The sequence below is a fragment of the Phoca vitulina genome, unplaced genomic scaffold, assembly GCF_004348235.1.
Source record: "Phoca vitulina isolate PV1807 unplaced genomic scaffold, GSC_HSeal_1.0 scaffold2, whole genome shotgun sequence".
NCBI lineage: Eukaryota > Metazoa > Chordata > Mammalia > Carnivora > Phocidae > Phoca > Phoca vitulina.
In genome coordinates this window covers 46,188,583-46,209,563 of record NW_022589705.1, presented here as the reverse complement: position 1 = coordinate 46,209,563, position 20,981 = coordinate 46,188,583, and the positions used below count along the sequence as shown (strand labels likewise).

The 20,981-nt window shown below is 39.8% G+C and overlaps 1 protein-coding gene across 2 annotated transcripts in view; it reads right to left on the bottom strand.

Annotated features, from left to right (window-relative positions):
* The window catches only part of WLS (Wnt ligand secretion mediator), a 98,738-nt gene that overhangs the window by 44,883 nt on the left and 32,874 nt on the right, over positions 1-20,981 (bottom strand). Inside the window, exons 2-3 of one of the 2 annotated variants that reach the window (XM_032426448.1) lie at positions 12,611-12,754; positions 12,029-12,301 (exon numbers count right to left, since the gene is read on the bottom strand). In XM_032426448.1, coding sequence (XP_032282339.1) covers positions 12,029-12,272 — 244 coding nt within the window. In that variant the 5' untranslated portion in view covers positions 12,273-12,301; positions 12,611-12,754. The remainder of the gene's footprint in view (positions 1-12,028; positions 12,302-12,610; positions 12,755-20,981) is intronic. The other variant, XM_032426446.1, reaches the window with a different exon arrangement.

The following is a 20,981-nucleotide window of genomic DNA, read 5'->3' as shown; positions in this document are numbered from 1 at the left end:
AAAGGATGATTTCTAAAAGCTCCTATTTGTGAGTGCCTACATTTTCAGATGTGTAGACATTTTCAGATACATCCATGCCAGCCTGATACGGATGATCAGCTGCCGTCTCAACATGAGGAAACTGAGGCCCACGCTCCTACTGCTAGTGCCGGAAAAAGGCAAAATATGAACCCAGGGGTGCCTGACTCCGCAGCTCCGCAGCTCCACAGCTGTTTGCCATTATGTCACACATTCATGGAGTGAGGAGACCGGTTTCTTGTTCTAGGTAAAGCCACTCATTAGCTGTACAATTTGAGTAAGTCATTTATGTATTCTTTCATTAATGACTGAAGTTGGATCCACTAAGGTCCTTCTGGTTCCAACATTCCACGAATGTAGAAATCCTAACACACCACCGACTACCAAACTACCTTCTGCTCTTGAGGCATTGCGGCAAAAACAAAGAACAATAAAACAATCCCTGCCCTCAGGGCACTTGTAATGTCTTTAGTGACAAGGGATAAAAACTTCAGTCTGACTAATATACGAGTTAAACCACACCAAATACAAAAACACCAGAGTACAGAGCAGTACTTGAGAAAAACACTGTCCTAACTGGAAAAGGACAATAGTACATTTCAATAATGGTTCCTCTGCCCCCCCCCAACCCCCCCCTCAAAATATCTTTGTGCTGCCAGCAGGAAAAGCCAACTACCAGAAGGGATTCCATCTGTTTCACGGGAAAGCTTTGTTTCTGACAAGTTTCGTAAAGGAAAAAGTAGGCTAGAACAAGCTTTTTATTTCCAACCCACCTTTTCTTCATTCCCATGAATGAGGAGGGGATACAAATGAAGGCAGGCAGCCAGGGAGAAAAATAATATGGCTGGTGGTTCCTGACCTCTTGGATTCCTGCCGTCAGAGAAGCCCGAAAGGCAACATTTAATTGTGGAAAAACCAGCCTTGCTCTTCTCTTATCTTTTTCCTCTGTGACTTAAACCCACAATTACTGGCAACCCCTAGATTCCGAGTCACTCAGCTGGTGGCGGCAGCGATGGCTGTGTCTGTAGCTGAAAAGCAAAAGGGGAGTCAGATTTTACCTGCCTCGGAAGGCAGCCTTGCACGAACAGCCCTAACCCAGCTTTACGACTTCTCCCATTAAAAAGTTCACAGATGCCCTCCCGTCGGGAATACCACCATGCGAGAAGTCCAAATGGGAAAAAAAAAAAAAAAAAGAAATGCAGTTTCCAGCTGCTGTATAATACAAAGGACAAGCTATGAGTCTCGAATCCTGAATTCCACATTTTATTTCAGCACTAGAAACGCGATTTTTCAATTTCTTTTCTTAAGGATCCAACTCCAAATTTCTTTGCCTGGCCCTCACTGTAACTCACCAACAGCCCCCTTAGTCTTTCAGGAGCTTATCTTCTCTCTCCAATACGGAATTCTTCTGCAGCCTAACAAATGGGCTCACTGTCCTTCACATACCACGTGTTCTTTCACAGCATTTCACAGTGGGAAAATAAGGATCTTAGTCCTGACTTTCTCACCTGCAAACCAGGTGACACTGGAGAAGTCACTTCACTTCCATAATTTCAGTCTGCAGAGCTTCAAAAGGTTGTGTCCCAGATACTTCTACACTCATCTTAAATTATTATCCTATCCCAAAACATTTTAATTTACATGCTAACATGTTTATAGTCAAATGTCATTAAACCATGCCCTGTGGGCATATTCTCCCAAGGATGCTGAAAATTTTCCACATCTTCTATTTTAGGGTGTTCACCAATTGCTTAAGTGCTGAACAATATGTAACTTGAAGCTCATGGGGTCTATCTAGATCATGAAGTTGGAGCTCTTACCTTGAGATTCATAAACCTCTGAATCCCATAGATAACCTCTGGGGATTCAGTTGAAGAACTATGAATACAAAATGTGTGAATGGGATCCTATGCACATTTTTCTCCCAAGGTCAAGTTCTCTGATCCAAAGTTAAGAAACACTGTCCTGAAGTAATGAAAGGCCTATGGCCAGCAACCACCCAAGTCCTTGTTTTGCACACTCAGCCTTGCTGTGCTTCTTTCTGGTCTTCTATGTTCTCTCCAGAACTCACACTCCTCCTCTCTGCTCAAGTCCAAGAATAATAATAACTCACCTTTACTGAGCATTTACCACATACCAAGCACTTACTGTGAAAAAGCCGCAAGTATTATTCTAGTTTCATCCTTAAAACAATCCTATAAGGATGGCACTACAATTACCTCTATTTTATACATGAAGAAAATGAAGTACAGGAAGTTCATTAACTTAACCAAAGGGGTCACGAAATTTAGCCCAAAACTTTGGTTTCCCTGAACAAAATACAGCTTGGACTGTTCCTTTGCCATCATATATTAGATAGTCACAAATTTCAACATCTTCTGGAAGATTCCACCCTTCAAGACTCAATTAAAAAAATTACCTTTTCAGTAATCATTTCCCCTTCTTTGTTCATGGAATACTCTGGGCACTTAACACTGAACACATCGGGGTAATTTTTTATTTCTTTCTCTCTGAACACATTGGTGTAATTTTTTGTTTCTTTCTCTCTGGACTAGACTGTGAGCTCCTAATTAATTATTATGAGTACATCTTGAGTATTTATACAGCCTGGGGCTATGCTAAGTATGGAGATAAAAAGATGAACAAGATACAGTCCCTGCTCTCAAAATTCTGTCTTGCAGGATAGAGAGAAGTAAACAAAGAAGGGCCATGAGGTTTTTTGAAATTGTAGTATAAAGGATAAGGACTTAAAGTACGAAAAATGCCAGCACATAGTAGAAGCCCAATAAATGACCACTGAATGAATAAAGGAAGTTGGGAAGAGGACCTCAGAAGCTGGACTGTTGAATTAAAAGATCCACCTTCCCTTTACGAAAACTCTTTGAGGTTATTTATACACTGACTCACCTAAAAACTGCTTCCTGTGTTGGTGTCTATGATACATTTTTTAATGTCAGACTAAAAATACACTTCCAGTACACCAACCCTGTCTGCCTACCCAAGGACTAGAAATGAACACAAGGTAAACAAATAACAAAAGAAAATACTAGAAAACTCACTCATGTCAACACTAAGCTCACCCACTAACAATGGGGCATCTTCTAAAATGGTTCATACTTGAGGGTCTGTGAAGTCACCTATTTACAAAGCTGAAGGGATGGATACTCATAAGGTTTTTACAAAGCCAAAGAATCTGAAGTGAGTCATGGACTCTCAGCAAAAGATAGGACCTCAGGGGTCATCTGGTCTAATGTCCTACTCAGAATAGCTCCATAGCACTACAGATGGACTCAGGAGTACAGTGCCTTGGCCCCACCCCGAGATCACTTTTGCCTACAACCCCTCTATTTCTCAGCTGTGAGACTCTGGACAAGTCATTTAACCTCTCTGGTCATCCATTTCCTCTCTCTGCCAGAGGGACCTGTTGAGATGATCAGATGAAATAAAAGCAAAGTCTTAATCAGAGATGATTTGAATCCCAATTTTGCACAAGCGAGAATCTGATTGCTCTCCTTGGGTGAAGGGCCCATCCTAATCCAATCAGCTGTGGCTGGAGACCTGAGCTTGTGACCAGTGGCCCACTCAGCAGGCACAATGGAAGCTCACAGTCTGAGGGAGGGCAAATAGGCAAGTTCCACGGGAATATGGCATGAAGCCAAAGCAAATGGCTGGCAACAAAGACAATGGTCAGCATCTCTGGTACAAGAGTACTTTGTAAAGAAAAGGCCACCCAACATAAGCTATCACTGTGGTCATCATTACAATTCTCTCCACCCCAACCAGCTTTTGCTCGATAACTACCAGTGACAGGCTGCTCCATACTTGAAGAGACAACTCCAACTATGTGACAGCACCTTTTTTTTTAAGATGCTGAATTCAAATATTTTCAATCCTTACTTTTAAAGAAGATATAATCTTGCTTGTTAGGTTAGGCCTGGGCTTTCCTTATGGCCATAATATGAGTAACAGGTAAGGCAGGAAAGATACGTTCACTGGACAATTATTTTAGGAAATAACCAAGACCAGAACAATTTAAAAATTAGAACATCCTCTTGCTTTAAAGAATTACTACTACCTCTCCAACCAAATTAGCACTAACTTACCAAAGCAAAAGAGGAACTGGAACCATTTCTAGCATCAGTGTGCATACAATAGGTAGATATTAAGGGAAATTTTTTTTTTTCCCCAAACGAAGAGTCCCTGGCAGTTTTGCAAGTCGAATTTGGCTTTAACAGAGGGTTTTCCTTCTCCCATCTAACTTATTTTTGCTTTGAAAAGCATAATCCAGAAAACAGTTTTTCTTCACATTTTCTTACGTTAACCAAAATAAAGATAGGATTCTCAGTAAAATAACCTCACATTAGCTATGTGATGACTGACTGGCATTTAATCACTGACAGGAATACCCCAAGTTAGAAGAGGAGGTAAAAAAAAGAAAAAAAAACTAAAACCACCTTATATATAGTGGGGGTGCCATCAAGGAATCTGCCGCTGCTAGCTACTCTGCTATTCATATTCTTCATTGATGTCACCAGGATTTATTTTAGTAACCAGGATATACTTGTTATGGATGCAAAGAGAATCTCCTCGTTTATATTCTAAACTCAGAGCAGGAAATCAGACATGTGGGTGATCTGCAGCTGTGGCACTATAAACAGATTCTAGACTGCACTACATTCCCTGAACTACAGATTGGGAGATTTAAAAGAGAAAAATAGAAAATACACCATTTTAGAAAGACCAGTGACACTTCTGTCCAAAAAGGTTTGGGTGCTGGTTGGTAGAAGGCTCACTGGCCTTCATACGGTAGTGTTCTTGTTGCCACGTACCACCCCCCTACCTACGTGGTTAATGTACAACGAGGAGATCCTGCTTTGTCTAGGGCCAGCCGTGCTATAGGGGGCCAGTATCTCAGGGTATAAGGTTTCTTCATCCAGGAAATTAAAGCATTAGCCCCTTTAACATTTTGGGATCAAGTAGCCAATTTGAAAACTCGACAAAAGCCACAAACCCTCTTCCTCCAAAAATACATACAATAAATACGACTGAAATTTTATATAGAATACCAGGGGGATTGCTTGGCCCTTGAAATTGGAAAATCCACCCATAGGCCTCTCCTCGTTGAAGATTACTAGACTAGCAGCACTCTAAAGTTCCTTCCAGGGCTCAAAGTCTGCAATCACACAGTTGATGTTTAATAACAGTTACTGCAAATTATTTAAACCATAGATGAGTGGTTTGTTATGACTAGAGACTGACCTGTTATGATCTCCTTTCCATTGTTAAATTGACCCATAAGCCAATGGATGACTGGAAGGAAGTAGGGGGGACTGGATATACCAAACGATAAACATTAGTTTAAAAAATTGTAGGAAGGTTTTAGAGGAGCCCAACTCTTTCTAGGCTGCATTTCTTTATTTGGATATACATAACATAACACAAAACCTTTGTGCCAGATAATGGAGATCCAGAGAGTTTTATAGTGATGTTGTCCAAGCACTGAGCTTACCAATAATCACACCCAAATAAAGTGAAGCCAAAGGTTCCCATTTTCCTGCCAATATAAACTTGTTCACAATGGTTAATTCCAGAGTTGTGCCTGAAGAGTCCCTCAAAGGGAAAGATAATCCATAAACGAAAGCAAACAAACATGATGTCCCTAATCTCCACTATCCTGGGTTAATCAACAAAATACAGTCTTCTCCTGTGATTTTAGTTTCTTTCTAACCCAAGTCAGTAAGTAAGACTGATTTATATTAGAAAATTCTAGGTTCTCGCCTGGGTTTGAAGGGAGCATATGACTCCAAGAAAGCAGACTGGCCATATAAACCCATCTCAAATATTGACAACCTACCTTTTACCCACCTCTGCAAACCTTACCATATTTAAGTCTCCTGGATCTTTCTGGTGTATTTTGAGCTTTTTCAGTTTATCTTTTTTGGGGAGGCGAGGGGAGAGGGCAGAGGGAAAATGTGAGGTCATTTCTGCTCATATTGACTCCAATTAAGGTAGACAAAGAAATTGAAAAGATAACTTCCAAAATACTCATGACACCAGCCTGTAATAAAAACTATCCAATCAGGGGCAGGTGGTGCAGTTGGTTAAGCCTTGGACTCTGGGGCTTGGGTGGTGATCTCAGGGTCTTGAGATCAAGACCAGCGACGAGCTCCATATGGGGCTCCACGCTGGGCAATGAGTCTACTTAGGACTCTCTCTCCTCCCTCTGCCTCTCCTCCACTGCCCCCTCAAGTAAATAAAAAAATCTTAAAGAAAAAAAAAACTATCTGATCAGAAATGTTTCTTATAAACAGAGACTGTAACATGGTCATGACTCAAAGAAGGTCTCTTTTGAAAGGAATGGGAGAGTAGAATCAGATTTCTTCTTAGTAGTTGCTACAACATATTTTGTTAAAAAGGACTATCTGATAAAGCATGGAAATCTAGCTGCATGAATAGCATTGTACCAATTAGCTGGTGTAGTTTCATGGCATAAGGAGTCCTCTCCCCCATTAAGCTCTCTTTGTGGACTCTTCCCAAAGAGGCATCTGAAAACAGAATTAAGAACCACGACTCTTGCTAATGGCCAAGAATAAGTTCACCCCTAATCATTTTAGATAACATAAGTTTGTTTGTTTGTTTGTTTGTTTACAGTTAACAGACTGTTCTTTTATCCTAATTGTCTTCATGTGATATCCAAATGGAAGAGCACCATCACTCTGTAAAAAGGCAGGACTCTCAGCTATGTAACTTGAGAACAGGGTAATGTTATCATTCTAATTTTTTTTTTTTTACTAGAAATATGTTTTACAGGAATGTTTTCAGCTTGAAAGAAGAAAAATCACTTGTCAGTTATAGAAATAATTCCATCATTTCATGTAGTCATTCGCAGTAATGAAACAAGCAAGTAAGACTTAATACTCGATCCTAGCGTACAGCACAGGGCTCAAGGCAAAACATAATGACTTCATTACCTAAGAAAAGAATAGACAGGCTGGCTTTTCCTACCCCACAGCATTCTCCAATATTTTTTCAGCCTAAGGAATTTTTAAACCCCTTAAAATTCTAGATTTACTACTCAACACAGATCAATCCCTCTTCAGGCTTTCTGCCAATGACTCTCAGTGCTTCTATTTCAACAGCCTGTAGATCTGAAAGCTGGGTAGAGACATGTCAAAAAAAAAAAAAAAAAAAAAAACTTTCTTTGATCTCTGCACCCAGGTTCCTCAAAAGAAGCCCCATGGAGAGTCTGAGGTTATGCTAAGTATGTGACTTGCAGTTGTAATCAGTAGAGTGACATTCCTTTTTACAAGTAGGCACCATCTTAGCCAATCCAAACCTGTCTTTCACAAATACATACATAAATTGAGTGACTGATAATACACTTTAAAAAGAATGAGGTACACCCACTTTGGAGGATATTTTCAAATAACAGAATTTGGTGTCACAGAAAAATCAAAGCCATTTTTCCCAATGATTAACTATATATCCAGATGCCAGATGTTTCAGCTAACTCTTCTCTGACACCCTTTTCAGGGTACTCACACTCCCCTCCATTTCCTCTTTGTAGTAAAAACTGAAGTCCTATGTCCCTTACAACTCTACAGAAGCACCATGCTTGTGCCCTGACAAACAGGTTAATTTCAAGCCTTTGAAATATTCAGGAAAAAGTTAGCACTGACCCAATCACAGATTTTGACAGACAGGTCTGCTAGGAATTGGTCATTGCTATTCACCAAAAGGTCAATTACTCCTGATTCCAAGCATCTGTAAGTCTCCAGATTCCCTTCAATGGGCTTCCCCTCTCCAGCTCCAACAGCCTATATTGTTTTAAAACTGTCACCGCTTCAAAGTTCAACTGGCTACTTTTTATACTTATCACTGAAAGACAATTGTAGGTTTTTAAACATTTATGTTTAAGAGGTGAAAAGTAGGGGTTCTGTTTAAAACTGCTTTTTCAAACGAGGATTACCTTTTTTTTACATAACTCACATGGAATATCTTCTTTGTCAATAATTAGATATAATATACACAATCTCTAACCACTTTTATTACTATAAATTTCCCTCTAATGTCACCATTTCCCCCGTAAAGGTATCAATCTGATGAAATCTTGGAATGATTAAGTAATGACAAGCTTTTAAAGAGTCAGTCAATGATTTCTACTTTCTGAGGGTTTGTCAAGATCCCAAATTCTAGCTAAAACCTGTATCACCTTAAATGGAAAAGTTTAAAAAGAATATACATTTAACACCAAGTGACTAAAAGTCATTTAAAATACATAGTTCTTAGATTATTTTATCTACTCAAAGACCCTTCAAAGGTAGGTGAAAACTCTGGTCATATTTACATTTGTCTTGGAAATCCCAACATTAATTTCATAGTCCAAATTATAAAATCTCTTCTCATTATTTGAGATCTGGAACTCATTACACAGACTGCCTGAGAAAGTTTAAAGAAAAAATAGAATTGGTCCTGACTTTTCCTTACATTTGAGGTAATACTGTTACAGCTGAATCTTTGATAAACAGGAAGTCATCCACATATAATAGGATCTTGTTCACTACATTCCTGATCCCTTTTCTCCTGTCCTACTTATTGCTGCCAGAAAGGCATCCAAACTAATGGTAAAATATAAAAAGTAGACAGAAGTCTCATGCGTTCTTAACATAAGGATCAGAGGAAAACAGAGATCTACAGTATCTTATAAATATTATTATAATTAAAAATATCTCTATGAGCAAAGACATACCACGACATACCACCACTATTTAATTTAATGGATGCCTTCCTCAGTGTCCATTAACAAAGGTATAGAGAATAAATTTAAGAAAAAAAATATTCCCACAAACTTAACACGTAACCTTCTCATATTCAAGTTAACAGCTCCCACCCACGGCTACTGCCCCAAAAAAGTATTTTTTGACCTGGTTTTCTTGATGGCTCTATGATGTCAGTTATCTTCTACATTCATTGAAGGAACTGTTAGTTGTCTATCTTAATTTTTTAGTGTGCCCCTATTAGGTATGGGCTCTCACGTTACAAGAAATTTAACAGTTTTTTAAGATAAGACTCTTTAATACAATCTTTTTTTCTAGATGAAGATAAAATATATTTTGGAGGCAGAATACATACTTGAGAGAGAAAAAATGTAAGACACAGTCAAATTCATTTACATATAGAAATGTTTTAGTTATAGCCTCACCAATGAAGGCATTCTTAATGTTTAGAATTAATATTTGCTGGGAAGTAGGGGTGTCTGGTGGCTTAGTCATTTGGGCATCTGCCTTCGGCTCAGGTTGTGATCCTGGGGTCCTGGGATTGAGCCCCACGTTGGGCTCCGTGCTCGGTGGGAAGCCGGCTTCTCCCTCTCCCTCCCCACCCTTGTGTGCGCGCAGGCGCGCTCTCTCTCTAATAAATAAAATCTTTAAAAAATATATTTGCTGGGAAGTAATTCATGTAATAAGTTAAAATATGTAATAGGTTCTGACCACCAAATAAGATGTGTTGTGTGTGTGTCGGAGGTGGGGGTCCCCACATATCCAACAATTCTCAGACACCAGCAGAGTGTCCTACAACATAACTCAATTCTGACGCTATCTACCTGGGGATGGCGTCTAATCCCCCAGGTTAAGGTCTCCGTCCCACAGGGTGCCCTCCACTGCAGATGCCAATCTCAAGCCCAGGGTGTTACCTGTACTTCTGACCAACTGGCTAGCAAATGAGAGGTTCCCACAAGCCCCCACTTGGGTTTAATTTGCTAGAGCAGTTCAAAGAATTCAGAAAACCCATTTACTCACTAGATTACTGATTTTTGACAAATGATATGAACCAACAGCCAGATAAGAGATACATGAGACACAGTCCCTAGTGAAATTCCTTCTTACCTCAGAGTTTGGGGCCCGGCAGGGTGGCATAAGGAAGCATTCTGGTTTCCCAACCTGGTACCTCTCTGAACTCCATTCCTTTGGGGTTTTTATGGAGGTTACATTATATACACACAACTGATCAAATCATTGGCTATTGGTGACTGAGTCGACCTACAGCCCCTCTCCCCTCCCTGAAAATCAGGAGTGGAACTAAAAATGCCAGCCCTCTATTCATGATCGGCTCCCCTGGCAACCAGTCCCCACCCTTAGGCGCTTTCTAAAAGTCACCTCATTAACATAAGCCCAGTTGTGGTGGAAAGGGGCTTGTTATGAACAAGGCACCCATTTCACCTTTATGGCTTCTGATGCTTTCTCAGGAACTAAGGACAAGAGACCAAATATGATAACAAAAGATGCTCTCATTGTTCTTATCACTCAGGAAATTCCAGGGATTTGGGGAACTGTGAGCCAAAGACCAACTACATATGAGAAATATGTTTTGGTGATCTGGATGACCAAATATCTATTTCTTATACATCACAGTATCACAACATTGCCTATCCCCCTCATTGCAGCACATACTTTTCTTTCCTTTCTGTTTCCCAAACATTTTCTTTCCCAACTCCTTAAAAGGACATGTTTTGTTCAGTCTTGTATCCCCAGTACTTAATGTTTAACATACAACTGGGACATAATAAAGTTTGAATGAGTAAATGAATAAATGTGTTGCACAACCAACAAAGACGACAATAGGTAAGAGAATGTGGACATGAGAAATGCGAAATACCACTGGAGGCTTTGGGCTGTTGTGCAAATCTGGACCTTCCCATCAGCCATTCCTTCCATCTACAATGCTCTTCTATTTGTCCCCACCCTCAGCCCCAACTTCTTGTCAGGGTTTTCACTCTTTAACACTCACTTTACATATCTATTTGCTCAGCTCTACACACACACACACACACACACACCCCAAGGCAGTCTTCCCTTACCATGTTCTAAAACCTTTTCTTTGTATTTCCACAGCCTCCTGCGCGTACTTTGGTTGCAGCCCCTAGCACCTCACACCGACATGATCGTTTATTTGCCCATCATTGCACTTGACTGTAAGCCCCTTAAAGGACAGTGTCTTCACCTGTATCCATATGTCTAGCCATCAGCACGGTGCCTGGCAGTAGTAGGCCCTCCAAAATGGTTTAAAATAACGGGTAAGAGACTGAATGAATGGAGGGGGCTCTCCATTCTGGAAATTATCTCAGCATATCTATTTGTTCCCGGTAAGATGTCCACCAAGCACATACACTGGCAACTCCTAAACAAAACAAATTTAATGATTATATATGGAGATTATTGAGGATACAGGAAAATTAGAATTAGAAAAAGTGCTTTAATCCAAGGACTGGCCCCAGGGAAAGAGGTCTCCAACACACTTCTTTCTCTTTCCAACTCACCCCTGATACTGTGTCAGTAAAAAATGTTTTCTTCTCAACCTAAGGTTCCCTATACTGTTCTCAGATGCCACATATAATCTCCTCCTCATGAAATGTTTCTATGTCCCATGCCCTCAGAATCTTGAGACACAAGTGAGTAAGCTACAAAAAACAAAAACAAAACAAAACAAAAAAACCAACCCTGGTTTTATGGGAAAATGAGTGCTCATGGGTTGGCATTCCCATTTTGACAGGGATCTGTACTAAGACGATGGCTTTTCTCAAAGCCTAGTGGGAAAAGACATTTTGAAACATGGGTCCTTTCAGAAATCCTCAAATCACTTTGCTGAGATGAGCTCCATCCTAAAACTACAAAGGTGATGAAGCTTGGCGGTTAGGGCAAGGCTCTGAAGCCAGGCCGCCTGGGTTTGAATCCCAGCGCTTCCACTCTCTCACCTTTGACTGTGAACAACCTCATGGGGGCCCAAGGTTTCTATCCGGAGAATGAAATAGTAAGACCTACCTCACTAAATTGCTAGGAATAGGAAATGGGTTAGTACAAGTAGGATATTCAGAAAAGGGCTTAACAAGTAGTAAGTAGTCGGTAATTTTCTGTTCTTAATATTCTCATTTTACTATTACTAGAACTGGCTCTGAGAGAACCAGAAGAGAGAAAGTGTCCAAGGTAGGAAAGGAGTGAGAAGAAAGAACACTTACTGATTTGGTTGTTCAGCTTGAAAGCGATGTCCAGCTGCAGGATAAACAGCATGAATTGGAACCAAGGACTCATCTCCATGGAGGGAAGGGGGATGTGGACCGAAAACACAATGTCATTGGCTTCGATTTCCCTTGGGATTGCTTCCTCAATGTCTCGGATCTTGTCGCATTGGTTGGGTCCCCAGGGCATTAGCCATTTTGTCTTGTGATGGTTTTTACGGACATCCACACATTTCACCGACATGTAGGACACTGCCGTCGTGGGCCCCGGGGCTGAAAAGAAAAGGTTTTTCTGTTTTAGAAAAATCATCCACTGAAGTGCTCATTTTGGGGCTAACATTTGCCTCCAATGTTCATACTGCCTTCTCTAATTGGGATCAGTAATCCCTGGGGATCCCCTAAATCCGGGTAAGGATCCTTCAGTGACCTCCACAGGTGTCATAAAGCATCTCCAAGAGTCTTCCCATTAGGTTTTCAATCACTGTCATTTTCACTGAAAGAATACGTTTGTAACCACTTTGGTTCAGTGACTTCCTTACTCCAAACAAAGGTCACAAAAATCAACTGTGCTTCCGTTCCCACCTGCCTGAGGGCGTGGAGGGCTCCGGGACTTCACAGAGCACAGTGTCTGAAGTCAGATGACCTGCGTCTGAAGCCTGGTTGAACAACGGACTGCCAGTTCATCTTGGGTAAATTGGTGAAATCTCGTAGTTTCAGGACCCTCATCTGAGAAACAAGATGGTTAGTTTCTAAGACAGTTGGTTTCTAAGATTCTCCTTAGTTCTAACACTGCATTTGATGGAGAGAAAGAACGACGTTGACCTCAGGCCCTCACTTAGTGTGGTAACTGTCAGAGGTGCGGACAGAAGCAGACTATACCGCAGAGGTATCCAATCCATGCATTTGATCTGTGCACTTCAAAAGCGATCATCACATTTGAACTATACAACATTAAAAAAAAAAAACCACACCATTTTGTGATTATAAAACGGTTACAGGATTATAAAAGAAAATCTGCAAAATACAGAAATTTTAAAGTTCAAAACAACATAAACCCAAAATCCCACTAGAGGGAAGTAACCACAGTCAGAAAAACATCAAAATACTAGCTTTTCTATGAGCGTGTAATTAGATAAAAATTTATAAACAAATTACATTATAGAACTTTAAAACACACACTAATATTAACATATATTTCTATAAAATAGGATCACACCATGCGTAGTTTTAGGGCTTCTCTTTTTTATTCATGTAAAGAAGCAGAGTAGCCAGTGTGAGTCCCACCAACTCTGGAGCCGACCTGCTTCTGTCACCAATAACTCACACTAAGAAGGATGGGTGAATTTGGGTGAATGATTAAACCTATCAGTGTATTAATTTTATCATTTCTTAAATGGCAATAATAATAGTATGCACCTCTGTGAGTCAGTGTATACATTAACAAGTGAACATGAAAAGTACAAAACAGGGGCACCTGGGTGGCTCAGTAGGTTAAGCATCTGACTCTTGATTTCAGCTCAGGTTATGATTTCAGGGTCATGAGATCAAGCTCAGTATGGGGCTCTGCATTAGGCATGGAGCCTGCTTAAAATTCTCTCTCCTTCTTCCTCTGCCCCTCCCCCCTCCCACGCTCTCTCTAAAAAAAAGTGCAAAATATTAGCTATTATAAATATTTTCTATATAATTAAAATTTTTCAACTAGTGTTTGCAAAATAATCAGTCACAGGATATATCAAATTTAATCTACCTAACCTAATCCCTCCCCCCCAAGCTTGTAAAGGTTGTCTATAAATAAGAATAATTCTTTGCCTAATATTTTTTGCTAGTAATTTATCTTAACTTTTCCATCTGCTGTCTAAATTTGTTTACAGCATATTTAAATGTAGAGAAGTTCCAGATTTTATAGAATATCTCTTTACCTGGGGTGCCTGGGTGGCTCAGTCAGTTAAGTGTCTGACTCTGGCTCAGGTCATGATCTCAGAGTCCTGGGATCAGCCCTGCATATCTGGCTCCATGCTCAGCAGGGAGTCTGCTTCTCCCTCTGCCCCTCCCCCACCAACTCATGTGCGCGCGCTCTCTCTCTCTCAAATAAATAAAAATAAAATATTTAAAAAATAAATAATAGGGGCACCTGGGTGGCTCAGATGGTTAAGCATCTGCCTTCGGCTCAGGTCATGATCCCAGGGTCCTGGGATCGAGCCCCATGGGTTCCTGGCTCAGCAGGGAGTTTGCTTCTCCCTCTCCCTCTGCCTCTCCCCCTGTTCATGCTCTCTTTCTCTGTATCTCTCGGACTCAAATGAATAAATAAAGTCTTTAAAAAATTAAAAAAAAAAATAATAATAAAAAATAAATAAAATCTTTTAAAAAAAGAGTATCTCTTTAGCTTTATGTTTTCCCCATGCTTCTGTGCTTAGACCTTCTTTATCTCCAATTCAATAAACAGCCACCTTTATTAATTTCGTTATTTTTTTTTTACTATTTCACGTTTTAAAATATGTAAATAGTTGATACATCTGAAATTTGTTGTGATGTAAAAGATGAATTGAGGTCCCAAGTTTTATTTTTTCTAAATATTTAAATTATTCTTTACTGAACAGACTCTCTTTTCTTGTTGATTTATGACATCACCTTTATCTTATGTATACCTATAGATGGTTTTGGACAATCTGCTCTATTTCATGTATTGGACTGTCAGTTCATGGCTTAATACAACACTGTTTTGAATCCTATAAGTTGATGGTTTGTATCAATATCTGACAGAGTAAATCCCCTCCCCCAATCCATTTCAAATTTATCCTTTTTATCCTTTTGCTGGGATTTGATTGAAATTACATTAAATCTACAATGTGGACAGAATTGGCATCCTTTCCCAATAATTTAGTTTTCCTATCCAAGACCAGTGATTGCTTCTCCATTAACTGGAGTCCATTTTTCTATCTCTGAAAATTTTTGCAGCTTTCTTCATATGGGTCCTGCTAGTACTTTTAAAACTATTTTTTTATTTTTATATTTATATTTATAATATATATCTCTGAAAATGAGCAGGGAAAGGAAAACAGTATAGATTATGATAGTTTAAATATGTTTAATTCTGTGTATATGATAACTGGCATACTGTGATTTCACACCTTTTATGAGCAGAAATCATTTCTTATGTAATAGAGATCAGGTAACAACTAGAGAAATACATAAAGCAGAGAAAAGTCACTCAGGAAGCAAAAGTGTGAGGGTGCCTGGCTGGCTCAGTCAGTGGAGCGTGCAACTCTTGATCTCGGGGTTGTGGGTTCAAGCGCCATGGTGGGTATAGAGTTTACTTAAAAAAATAAAATCTTAAAAAAAGGGGGGGAGGCAAAAGTTTTTTTGCCCTGCTTCTAATGCTCAAATACATTTTTTTCCTATCCCTAAATATCTGTCCTAATGGTAAAGTTTTAGTAAAATGTTATGTTTGCAGTAAGTTGTGGCAATGTGTACTCAAACGTACCAGAAAACACAGCGCAACTAAACTCTAGCTTAAAGTCCTTCAGTGCACCACAGAATCACCACTAATCCATGCAAGGGAAGTTTTTCTTTAAAACTCAAAACTGTATCACAAAGACATCTTACACCTAATCCACCTAAAATCAGGCATCTAGGTTATTAGAAATACGAATCAATTAAACTTTGGTTATCCTGACTTAGCCAAATAGCCCCCCTGACACTAGAAAAACCAAATGGTACATTTAACTGAACCCTTTTTAATGTGGCTGAAGAAATAAACAGGGAGACAAAACTCATGAATTCTATTTTTGGCTAACATACTCAAACTGACTATTTGCTACAGAAAATAGTTACTACATTTTAAAACGATTCTTCTAAAATGAACCTAACCTTTTTTCATTTCTTTTCTTCCCCTCCCCACTTTTGAAAAACAAGTCTCTCCCTCCTTAGACCAAAATGAAAAATAACTAGCTGAGTTCCTCAGCTAAGCTCCAAAACCACATTCCAAACTTAATAACAGAGAAGCTGAACACTTTACGGGCACAAAGGCTGCATTTTTAATGGACACAGTGAACGCCTGCCTTTGTAGCAGCCTGAATTATTTTCATTCTTTCATTAGCCTAGTGTATCTTGCATAAAGAAAAAAATCCCAGGAATACTAATATTTTCATAAATCTCATGGCAGTGAACTTGGAGAAGCCTCAAGTGCATCTCAAGCTGTATTATGGGAATCACAAATATTTTTCTTCACTTGAATAAATTAGTCCTCTAGTCTCTAGTCTCAGAAATCTTTTACATAACTTAAAAACCTAAAGGTAATTCAACATTTTCAATTTTCCCAGTAGTGCTCAAAAGGCAAAACACGTTTTTTTTGAGAAAGTTAATCAACATTCTGATATTCAAATATGGACAGTTAATGTTCTCCCAATAATATATTTACAACTTAAGAGAACTTCCTACTAAAAGTAAATTCCCAGATGTTTCTTTAAGTAGAAAGCCTATCAAAGTAAACTAAAAACAAAGCTTATAGCTAGTAGAAAGGATTTTCACTAGGTATAGCCAAAATTGTGAGTACATGGATCACAAAACAGTGTCTAAAATTTAAAAAAAAGTTTGATTTCTATCTTTAAATTAAAAAAAAAAAAAGTCTGAGGGATTTTACTGTAAGAGGAAAGAATAAAATAGAAAATATCGAAATGTTTACCTGCAACCTTTGAAGACACCACAATCAACTAACTAACAGGTATATGTGCTGAAGGCCCTACTTGGTCACTAGCATGGTTCTAGGGATTAATAGAGTTTGTATATTTAAGAAGGGACTGGATGGATTCAGGTCAACAAACTGAGTCATGTTTGCTCAGGTGAAAGCTAAAAATAACCACTCCTCAGTATTCCTAGGATAGAAACGCAATATCACCCAGCTGCCTCAGCACACATTTTAAGTGTCCCCTCTACCTATCCATAGCATTTAATCGGGCGGAAAAAAAATGGGCCAAAAGCTACTTCAACATCAGTACAATTTAGTAGTCAGAGCAATCTGGCCAAAAATGAATGTGCCCAGGCACTGCGGATTGGTTAACTTATGGTAGATTAAGACAGCATTCAGACCATGCACAGAAGTCATAAAACCATGAGCTCTTCTTTGAAAGCTCTGACCTGTTTTGAGTTCAGTTCTCTTTACTATGTCAAACATAGGCCATTTTCCCCTTCCTTATCTGTACTTCAACTGCCAGTATTTTTGGCCTCTGCCTCTCCCACTGCAGCACAGGAATTGCAATATGTGATACTGTATGACATTTAATTTTAAAGGGTTATGAAATCAATAAGACTTCTAATTCAAAGTTGTGAAAAACTGCCCAAACACCTCTTGATGCCTCTTTGAAAACCCAGTGGCTCCTCAATGACATACATTACAAAGGTTCATACTACATTCACCAAATGTGTCTTGAGTACCTACTACGCGCTAGGCAATGTTAGGTGCTACAGTGAACCCAACAGACATCAGCCATCCAGCCAGGTGGAACGCACAAATAATGGGGGGAACCAGGCGATAAATCATAATTACAATAAAAAGTAATTATAATTGTGGATGCTACATTTACCCTGACATTACCTGCGAAAGGGCAACAGAAAGATACTTGGGAGGTAAGAGACATGAATTCACTAGAATGAGGTAAAAATTCCAGTCATCATTACAACATAACCTTGAGTAAAAATGCAAGTGAACAATGACTAAACCTATACTCCTTTTGGAACAATATTGACTCCAGTCAGCTTCCTGTTATAGCATCTCAAATGGTTGTCCAGTTTACAAATTACCAGCTAGCCAACCACTACCGCTATCATGCTCAAAGTTGAGTCAACATCAAATCATTAGCCCCTACTCTCTCCAGAACCTGTAATTAAAGAGTTGGAAAGAGATACAAGACTTAGTTGCCTCCTAGAAAAGTTAAAATAAAATTAAAACAACATGCTGACATGACACATGGTCTCCGTTTAAGCCAACGCAGACTATTTCTTTCTTCGCTTTATTACAAATAAAGAATCTTCCTTTAGCAATCATCTAGGAGTATCACTATTATGTGGGCATCGGGCTAACTAAAGATAGAGACAAATGACAGCCCCAGACCCCAAGTTGCTCACAGTCGAGTGTGGGCGGTGGAGAAGTTGGCAGAGAAGTACCTCCAGATTGAAACTTGCTCGGACAGAGGTTTGTGGGGGACGCACCAGCTGTAACAGAGGCCTGGGGGGGGTGTGGGGGGATGGGCACTGCTTCTGCAGGCCTGGACTTAGCCTCCAAAGACAGCAGGTGCTGGTTAGCCAGGGGAAAAGGGGGGATGCCGAGTGGGGAAGACGCTGAAGAAGAGCAGGTGCTAGACTGCAGGCTATCTAGAACATCATGAATTCTGCAGATGTCTGCACTTGAGTATTAAAATTTACAAAGAGCTCATTTGAGAGTTGAAAATGCACACACCCTAACTTTGTTTGCTTGCTCTAACCAGTGGCATCGCTCTACTAGGTGCCTTGACTTCTGCTCCCCACGGCCTCTGCTCCATTCTGCAAAGCAGTGGAAGGAAGAATAATAAAGAGATCCACCGATAACAAAGAAATTGTATTTAGGGGGAATCTTTCCTTCCAAGACTCCCATCTCTGTCCTGCAGGCAGCCACAAGGCCAGACATGAACTCTGCTGGAAGGAGGAGCAAGAGGGTGGTGGGGAGGAAATGGCAAAGTTCTGGCTCCTATTTTGGCAACTGGGCCTCCGAGGAGCCTTTGAAGTCTAGATCACCTAATCTGGAGGAGGAATGTCTTCCTGCAACAAAGACGGTATTTTTTTTTAAAGATTTTATTTATTTATTTGACACAGAGAGAGAGAGAGTACACGCAAGGGGGCCGGCAGGCAGAGGGAGAGGGAGAAGCAGGCTCCCTGCTGAGCAACGTGGGGTTGGGGGGGGCTCGATCCCAGGACCCTGAGATCATGATCTGAGCTGAAGGCAGACGCTTAACTAACCGAGCCGCCCAGCGCCCCAACAAAGATGATATTTCAAGATTAATCTGCTTTGGGCTACAAGGGAAAGGAATGTGCAGAACAGACCAGTTAAAAGGCTAAGTCATGCTTACAAACACGAAAAATCAGAAACCCTCAATTTGAAAAAGTCATGATTTTAAGTAAAAATGGTCAAACATTTCAGAAATCTTTAGAGAATTCTGCTTTCACCATAGCAGTTAGCTAACAGATATGAAAACAAAACTATTCGCCCCGACTTAACATACAGACAACTGCTAACAGATTCCTTCCTCTACTGACTCAAGGAGGAGGTTGCTCTCACTCCTGAAATCTAGCGTCAGTTAAAAATCAGCTGTCATGATTTCTGCACCTGTAAAAATACAAATGCTTGATTTATTTATTTTTTTAATAATGTCATTTATTTTCTACCTCATTCCTAAAAGATTTTGAGTTACTAGGAAGTAGACATTAGACTTTATTTAAAAAAAAAATAAAAGAATTGAGGCTGATTTACAAGGACAGGATTACTGTTGGGTGGGGGTGGGGGGCAGGCACTAAGAACGACTTGGCCGGGGTCCACATCTACAAAAGGAGAGAACAAAAAGCAGTAGCTGAATAATGTGAGCCCCCACAACAGTCACATGAGCTACTTTTCATTTTGTAACGTAGACAGACCGTAGACAAAACTTCCACTGCCTCACAATGAATGGGATTTATAATTCATTCAAGATTATATACTCAAATCGGTTCTAAGCTTTTCCTTCTGAACATCTATGTTTGTCTTAATGAGAACTTATAGGAAAGGTACTGGGCATTCAGGCCCTTGGAGAACTCCAGGCTTTGTTCACGATTTTTTGATGCTCCTCGGGGAGGGGAGGAGCCAAGGAGGGGAAAAGGAACATAGGTGGCAGAAACCAAGGAGACCAGATGAATTTCTGATATTTATACAACTACAGTTTTCATTCAAAGCCCCCCCTCCCCGAAAGCACTTATTTAACATAAAAGAAACTTCAGCTAAATTTAGAAATTAGCTTTTAAATGTGTTCAATTGAGTTCCCTCAAAGATTCTGCCTCCCTTTCTCAAGCTCAAAAAACTCCTGCTTTATTTCTCGTTAAAAGGAAATGTGTGGGATATACTGTACAAATGAAGTAACCAGATCATGTTCTCTGAGTCGTGAGGGAGGGGTTAGACCACTAGCAATTCCTTGAGCCAATTCTGTTTGTGGTTCCCTCCAGGTCAGTTCCTAAAAAGATTTCTTCGTGTCTGCTATCACAGGTATCCAAGCTGTAGAATGTCCCAGTAGAATGACCGCTTCAAAATTTTCAGCTAAAGAAAGTGTAAATACTTGTGTTAAACTGACTTAGTGCTTCGGAATTAGCCAACTCAGTCTGTTAATTCCTTTCCTGAAATTGCTCCGAAGTTATAACGGTCAGACATTCACTCTACTTATGCCACTGACTTTGAAGATGAAATTCTCCTATACTTCAATCATACCAATTAAATCTCACTAGATTACTAAGCGAAATATTATGTCACAATTCCATCTCAATTACTGGGGGACTGAGAGTGGGTCTGCAGGGCCACGACCTGGAGAAATGATTTTCTGAATTACCCTAGCTATGCCCTAGTGCATGTAAAGGGGTATGCTGAGTGAAATGTAATTCATTCTTGCCAGTAATTTTCAGTAAGTAGTTAATTATGCTAACATCTGTTCCAGGAAAGTTAAATTTTTAAACACAGCAGAACATTCCTCTACACTAAACTACCACCACCAAAACACACAAAAACACACATACACACACATGCACACCACACAGCAGCGTTGAATGCAAAGTAATTTGTATGGTACGCACAAAAGTCAAACACTTATTTAAAAATAGTTCCCTACAACACAAACTCATGGATAAATGACACAGACATTTTGACGACGGCAAAGTCTCAGAAACTGTAGCAAACACTTGCGTAATT